Source organism: Carassius carassius, chromosome 7 (assembly GCF_963082965.1).
Source record: "Carassius carassius chromosome 7, fCarCar2.1, whole genome shotgun sequence".
NCBI classification, from domain to species: Eukaryota; Metazoa; Chordata; class Actinopteri; order Cypriniformes; family Cyprinidae; genus Carassius; species Carassius carassius.
In genome coordinates this window covers 6984232-6992732 of record NC_081761.1, presented here as the reverse complement: position 1 = coordinate 6992732, position 8501 = coordinate 6984232, and the positions used below count along the sequence as shown (strand labels likewise).

Below are 8501 nucleotides of genomic sequence, written 5' to 3'. Positions count from 1 at the left end.
GCAAGGTTTAGTGGAGGAGATAATACAGTTCACAAGAAGTGATGGCTGCTTGAAGATAAGAGAGCACACATTTGTCATATGGTAACATCTGAAACTGTTTCATGATGAGGAACCTTCTTCTATGATGAGCAAAACTGCGCATAGTCATCTTTCCTACAAATGGAGAGGCATCCGCAAAGCAAGATCCAGAAATAATTGGTGCAAAATGTTCCTGCTTCAAGTATAAGTACATTCAGCCCACTTATACATCTTGCTAAACATGCATTGATGAAGATGATGAGAAGAGTTCACAACATAGAATTTAGCTAGGTCATATTGTTATGAAGTTGCCACCAGAACATAGATGGGAGACATCCTGTTGACAAGCAGATCTGAGATCTGACAAGAGATCTGACAAGCAAATCTGTGATGGTAAGAAGTGTCTTAAATTTGGATACCACACAAATTACTATGAAGTTCCTGCTATGATTAATCCTTCATAGTTTCTAACTGGCATTAGGAATCCTTTCAGTATCCTCACCTAAATCATAAAAACCCAGAGAAGGGCCATTTAGATTTTGACAGATAGACAGACAGACAGACAGATATATAGATACAGTAGATCACCTCAGACATCTGTTGCATTGAGATGTGTCGTCACTATATCTTGGGCTTCTAAAGCCTTTTTGGGTTTGCTGCGAACCGCTGTGGCAGCCTGGCCTTCGGTGTGCAATGAATCAAGCCGTTCCTTGCAACTGAAGACTGCAACAAAGGCGCTGCGGTAGTTCCGGTTCATCCAACCATACAGCAGTGGATTGGCAAACGTTGAGCACATGGCCACAATGTGGAAAACAGTGTAAAGAAGCCTGAAGTCCTTCATGTCTAACACGCTGTGGTCAATGTCAATGGCGAGCTGGAAGGCGTGGAAAGGCAACCAGCTGACCGCAAACACCACGACCTGCAACAGACAGGATGAGATGTTACATCTGCAAACATGCTGCATCAGTTGATCTAGCCATCTAACAATTTATCTATCTATCTTTTGTGTATATACCTTCCAAACGTTTTGCAGAAAGTTATTTTAACACTTTTATTAAAGGATGCATTAAACTGATAAAAAGTGACATTACAGACTTTTAAATGCTCTTTTGATTGATCGATAAATCAAAGAATCCTGAAACAAATTCTATAATATTAAGCAGCACTGCTGTTTTCAACAATGATAATAGTAATAAAAAATTTCTTGAGCACCAAATCAGCATATTAGAATGATTTCTGAAGGAGTCGTGGCTGCCGAAAATTCAGCTTTGCATCACAGGAATAAATAATGGTTATTTTAAATTATAATAACATTTCACAATATTGTTGTTTTTACTGGCAATAAAAGGCATTATAAAAACCCATTTTGGTCAACCACTAAACGGTAGTCATCATTTTCATTAACAGGCTTTTTGCTGTCTATATGTGAACGCCTATAATAGTACGAAGATACAGGAACACTATGATATAAAATTCGCTCAGAAAAAAGCTGGGAGCTGAGACTGTACACACCATGTTAACCAACATCTTGGTGGTATTGCGGCGGCGCTGATGCCTGTCATTGCGACCAACTGGACTGACGTGATTGCGGAGTTTACTCCAGATACGGATGTAGGCAAAAGAGATGATTGCCAGAGGCAACACATATTGCAGCAGCAGCGTGGAGATTCTGAAGAAAGAAAAGAGCCATCATCGGTATAAGTGCAGTTGAAGAGTGTGATTATGTAATTGTTAAAGAAGCTTTCATAAAACATGTAATCTTGCCCCAAAATTTTAAAGGCTATGAATCACTTTAGCTGTAATTTATGTGTTACAGTGCAAACAAGATTTCAAAGATGAAAATAGATTTTAATAATAATCTTGAATTTAAATCTAAATAATTCACAGTAATCATCCTCTTTGAAAATGTTTCAGAAGTTTGTCAAAATCTAGATAATGTCTGTTTACATAAATAGCAACCTTTAATTTTCATAAATGTGCATATTTATCTATAAAATATACAGATCTTTGTGCTTTCGGTGCAATTGTAAGACAGTGACATGTGATAAATGAAAGCAGCATGCATTTGTGTCTCCTTGAGGGCCTGAAGAAACTGTAATAATGCAGTTCATTAAAATATGCATGTCTGGTACTCACGAGTATAGAGTGCTGTCTGTACTACTGTCAGGCCACTTCTCTCCACAAACCTCAATGGAGTTATCTGGAGAAAGATCTACAATGCCATACTCCCTGAATATGGCCAGTGGGCTTGCCAGAACGGCACTTACCACCCAGGTGATGGCAATGACCAGAAAGCAGGTGTCCTTTGTCATTCGAGTGTCTAGGTGATAAACGATGCATCTGTGTCGATCCAATGCAATTACGTTTAATGTAATAGTAGAGACGTGGACGGCGAGACCTTGAGCGTATGGCAGAGTGAAACAAAGCACTTGTCCAAACTTCCATTCCTTGAGAAGAGTGTAAGCCAGCGTGAACGGGAGACACAACGTGTTGACGAGCAGATCAGCTACTGCTAGGTTTGCAATGAAGAAGTTGGTGACGGTACGGAGTGTCTTAAATTTGTAAACCACATATATCACCAGGGAGTTCCCCACAACACCCAAAAGGATGATGGTAGAGTATGCCAAGATCAGGATCACCTGCACCCCAAGAAGCTTGGTGCTGTCTCCCAGCTCTAACAGCGGATGATTCAGAGTCACGTCAGATGAATCCTCCCCGATGGCCAGCTCTTTGCTCCCAGAGGAGCCATTGATTAAACTGAGGGAATCCATTTAACACATGGCCATGTCAGATTTTAGAGAAAGACCATGCTGCCCTTAGGTTTGATGACCTGAAAACACAGGTTTGATTTGACATTATGAATCTGATCAGTATATAAACTTAAGATAGATAGATAGATAACATTGTATGACAACAAAATTCATAAAAGTATGCAATGGACATGCATTACACAAAGGTGAAAATTTGAACTGTATACAATGAAACTGATGATACTGTTTTTTATTAGACTTAAAGAACTAATCTGTGTTTCTGGAAACATTTCTTTAAATAATTATAAGTAAAGCTTTTATAAAAATATATATCTTTTTTTTTACTTCACCATATGTTAATACAAATACACTAAATATTAGTCTATTTCAAATTTACATGTGACTACCGGATAATACGGCTCTCCAATCCTGGAGTATAAATATTTGATCTTTTCAGAGAGAGTCTGTAGCGAGACCATTTTGTTTTATTTCCACCAGCGAAAGAAGGCGCATCGACTTCTGAGGTAACTTGTCAGGTCACGTTCATTAAGGAAAAATGTACTGTGCGCGTTAAGAGCTCGTTACGCACGGCTTGCCTGCGCTCGAGCACACTCCATCGTCTTTTTGTGAGAGACGAATAGGTATATGGCATAAACACACTTTGGAGTCTGTGGGAACTTTATGGCACACTTCCCAGTTCACGGACACAGACGGAGCAATGGTCCGTGAAGGAGCACACGAGGCGCACTTATTAAACGAAGAAACTGAGAGGCGTATAAAAGATCGTAGCCTGTATTATCAATGCCCGTTTCAGAGGAATGATGGAAATGCGGGTTTGGACTTAAAATGAACTATATTAGAATGACTTACCGATTCCCAGGCAGCGTTTTCACCTTGCCGTCTCCAATGATACGTCGTGCGCATCAGGATACATCAGTTCAACTGAAATCTTTAGAAATGTTATGTAGCTACATTTATAAACTGACATACAATAAACAAGTACATGTTCTTCTCTTTCCTTTTTTCAATCAATATTTTTTCCTGAAGGAAAGGTTGATGTTCAGGTGAGGTGGGCTGTGGAGCTCAACCGTCTCTGACGCTCGCGACTGAATAACATCCATCCACACAAGCCAAACCCACAAGTTCAGGGTTCTCGATAGGGAAGAGAGGGAGAGAGATGAATCACGGTGGCTAATTTAAGTTTAGGTTTAATAAAACAAAACTTATCCATTCACCATTCAAAAATTGTCATATCTGTTGGGTAAATTAAAACAACATTAAAACAATATCTTTTAGGCTATATGCTGCTATTTTTAATATTTTGTTCTCATTGTATTTATTTCCTGGTCAAAACAATGATTTTATATCTCGTATGTTACGTTCAGTATTTTTGGTGCTTTATTCAATCTGTGTGTGTGTGTGTGTGTGTGTGCGTGTGTGTGTATGTATGTATATATATATATATATATATAATAAATGTTATGTACAATTATTGTAAAAGCTTGAATTTCTTATGGTCACTTTATGCAGCATGTAAGCTATTTCTGTAAAATATCAATTGTTTTTGAAAAGCAAATTTTTCATGATTTTTTTATTCTATTTTTATAACCCAGTCAATGTGATACATTTGTAAATCACCCTTTGTTCATACAGCTTACATTGGTATTTGTATAATAATTTAGCATATTTAAATATATACCTATTTATGCACACAAAAAAGTGGACAAACACAACACTGTGAGGGATTCAATAAAATGCGTGCTTTCACTTTTGTGACTGAGTCTCTCGTGTTTGTTGTAACTAACAGATGAAGCCCTCAAGTCAGAAACAGTGACTCTAATGGCGTGGTTACGGTTAATAAAGTCTGTCCATCACACTGTGTTTGTACTAATTATCCTGAATACAGCTAACTGTTGATGCATGCTGAACTATCTTGAGAAGTCACATTCATTTTCTGTCCAAGTGTATTTTTGTAAACTGCTTTCATACAAATAAAACATATATTCAGTACTCCTAAAAACAGGCAGATTATACATTAAATTATTATTTTTTTAAAATACCAGTTTTGTTTCATTTCACATCGTACTTTATTATGTGTGTGTGTGTGTGTGTGTGTGTGTGTCTGTGCCTCAAGAAAGTGTGTGCTTCATGCTTACTTGCATTAGTTTGTATTTTAATATTCTTATGCAGCAACAAGGTCACAGCTGGCCGAGGGCTGTGTGATATATATTGGCATGTATAGTGTGTGTGTGTGTGTGTGTGTGTGTGTTTTGCCATGTTTCTGGGCTTTAGTCTTAGAAAATGTGTGTGTTTAATATATTAACCCAGCAGCAGGGTAAAAGCTGTCTATGAGAGTTTGGCTATGATATATTATTTGGGGTTAATGATGGAGATTAGACCGGCCTTTTTGCACAGCCTTTCACAACACTGAGCTGCTCTCCAATACTTCTTATCGCTGCACCATCAGATGTGTGTTAAAGAAAAGTAGAGAAATTGAAAATGCTGTTCTGTTCATCTTAAACTTGCTAGTAGTTGCAGTCCTTTCAAAATAAGATTTTAGCCTTTATGTTTGGCCAAAAATGATCTGCTTACTAATGCATTTCTGCCTAAATCTTTGGTGTTTATGCTGATGTCACTGTTATAACACTAGATGGTGTGTGTGTATATATATATATATATATATATATATATATATATATATATATATATATATATACATATATATACATATATACATATACATACAGTACAGACCAAAAGTTTAGACACACCTTCTCATTCAAAGAGTTTTCTTTATTTTCATGACTATGAAAATTGTAGAGTCACACTCAAGGCATCAAGGGCTATTTGACCAAGAAGGAGAGTGATGGGGTGCTGCGCCAGATGACCTGGCCTCCACAGTCACCAGACCTGAACCCAATCGAGATGGTTTAGAGGTGAGCTGGACCGCAGACAGAAGGCAAAAGGGCCAACAAGTGCTAAGCATCTCTCGGGGAACTCCTTCAAGACTGTTGGAAGACCATTTCAGGTGATTACCTCTTGAAGCTCATCAAGAGAATGCCAAGAGTGTGCAAAGCAGTAATCAACGCAAAAGGTGGCTACTTTGAAGAACCTAGAATATGACATATTTTCAGTTGTTTCACACTTTTTTGTTATTTATATAATTCCATATATAATTCCACATGTGTTAATTCATAGTTTTGATGCCTTCAGTGTGAAACTACAATTTTCATAGTCATGAAAATAAAGAAAACTCTTTGAATGAGAAGGTGTGTCCAAACCTTTGGTCTGTACTACACACAAACTAAAAATTATTCAGACACCAGATATAATTTTGTGATATTTTTTACTAGTTGCTGCAGGACACTATAGTTCATTTAAGTGAGGATAGCAAAATAAAGTAAATTGTGACATATTACATCCAAAATCTACATACAAAAATTGGGATAAAAAATTTTAGGACACTTTGACCTGACCATGGTTTGCTTAAGTGTTTTTTGCAACAAAAAAAAAAAATTGCTAATGTGACCTTTTTACACCACAGATGGTATTTTCTAATAGTGTACTTAAATCTAACAGCTGACAGCTATTCAACCTAATTCATTACATACCTTTCTAGAACATGTATTTTAATTACTATTATTGATATATTATTTAAAAATATATATATATTATATAAAAAAAATTCTATAAACAGTTTTTTCCTATAAACTAGAATTCACAGAAAAATACAAACTCCACCAGCCTTCTCTTCTGTGCATGTAGACTTAAACACTTCTGTATTAGATGTTAATTAATGCAAATTGTCTGTCACAATTATCATTTTAAGTTGATGTCAACTGTGCAGGTCCACCTCATTTAAAATGCTTTTACTACTTCGCCTAATATAACAATACCACTGCTAGTTTTTTAGTGTAGTGATATTTGTTCAATCAGTACAACTCATACATACAGTACATACAGTATATTAAAATGATGCAAAAATTCACTGACCCTCATTGTTACAAACCAATGTTACTATTTTCTGTGGAAGACATAAAAATAGTCTTTATATACATACATATATATATGTATATATACACATGTATGCATGTATGTATGTATGTATGTGTGTGTATATATATATATATATATATATATATATATATACTCATAAAGGGTGGGAGGGGGGGGTGTTCCATAAAAGTAGTCCATATTATATAATAGTATGACCATTATATTCATTCGATATGTGCATTACATTCCATTTTCTGAAATCATATTTATTTGAAAACTGTAGTGCTAAAGAAAATTAGTGGTTAATAACAAAGTTTCAACATGTTCCTCACATAAAGTTGTCATATGACTTCAGAAGACTTGTAATATAGTACACAAGTCATATAGACCACTTTTATGATGCTTTTATAGTTTGACCTTTTATTTGATCTCTGTGTGTTAGTCCCACTCTCTGTTTCTCCTCATTTGGCCTTTGTACGAGTAAAAAAAAAAAGAAGAAAAAAAGCCTGGAGCCCATTACTTCCAGCCCACCTCCCTCTCTCACTTCCAAGTACAGATGAAGGAGCACAAGATAAATATACAACTATATTTGGGAGGGATGTCCCGTATATTCTCTATACTCGCAGATTTGTGAAGCTATCCATCATTTGACATTTAGATGTGCTGGCACAGCAGTCCACTATCATGATGCATACCGGTATGTAGAAGATGCATTGCTCAGTTCCACGGAGTAATAAAATCCTGATGGGCATATGAGGATTTCTGCAGTAGAAGGACTTTGGACCAAGGGATAAAATTGTGTACTATGCAAAATTTCAAGGGAGGCAGTTTGGCTAAATTATGTGACAGATTTCGCTTGGTGGGGATGATGACAGTGAGAAATCATTTTTGATATACGTGTGACAAATCCTCATGTTTTTCTTCTCAGTATTACCGGACAGAGCAAATATGACTCAGAATGGGACTGCAGTTTTTGATTTAGTATCCTTGAGTTTTCGCACATAACAACTGTAGCTATAATGGTTGAAAATAAAAATGGAAAAGGTCATTGACCGTGTTTACGTCAACTGAGCAAAAAGCATAATCGAGTACCCTTACCTTCACAACACCTTCAACTCCAGCTATTCAAACCCCGCTGACTAGAAAACTGATTTTAATCACTTCTGACATGACTCTGGCTGTGTGTGTGTGTGTGTGTGTATATTTGTTCGCAGGTTAGCAGAGTTCAGGCATGTGTGAGCACTGACACATCTGATGTGACCTGTACTAACAACACAGACGCACATGCACACACATATATGTGTGTGTGTGTGTGTGTGTGTGTGTGTGTGTGTGTGTGTGTGTGTAACATTGGAAGGGTAACATAAAACATGCATTTGTATGAGACTGAATCACCAAGCAAAAAAATCCACTTAGTAAACAACTAAACTACTTTCTGGTCAGTTCTTGCTCCCCTTAAATATAAAATTACTAAAATGAATGAATGAATAAATCTAAAAAAAAATTTAAAAAAAAAAGGTTAAATGGAAAAAAATAGGTTCCAAAAGGGAATTTCTGCAGTGATGCCATTTGGGAACTGTTTTTTGATTCCCCAAAGAAACTTTCAGTGAATTATTTTATTGTGAAGGGCACTTTAAAAACCACTATACTTTTTGTAGAAAGGTTTGTTGTTAAAGATTCTTCATGGGACCATAGAAGCTAATAAAGAACTTTCATTTGCATAATCTAATTTTGCAG

The 8501-nt window shown here is 36.4% G+C and overlaps 1 protein-coding gene across 2 annotated transcripts; it reads right to left on the bottom strand.

The window, feature by feature from the left end:
• Positions 1 to 344: 344 nt before the first annotated feature.
• npy2rl (neuropeptide Y receptor Y2, like) lies at positions 345 to 3935 on the bottom strand. 2 transcript variants are annotated; one of them, XM_059553179.1, is made up of 5 exons: positions 3639 to 3935; positions 2155 to 2848; positions 1531 to 1687; positions 607 to 937; positions 345 to 520 (listed from the first exon to the last, which is right to left on the bottom strand). In XM_059553179.1, the coding sequence occupies exons 2-4, from the start codon at positions 2787 to 2789 to the stop codon at positions 608 to 610; spliced, it is 1122 nt and encodes a 373-aa protein (XP_059409162.1). In that variant the 5' UTR covers positions 2790 to 2848; positions 3639 to 3935; the 3' UTR covers positions 345 to 520; position 607. The 2 variants fall into 2 exon arrangements, with proteins under 2 accessions (XP_059409162.1, XP_059409161.1); XM_059553178.1 differs by having other exon boundaries at positions 345 to 937.
• Positions 3936 to 8501: the final 4566 nt, after the last annotated feature.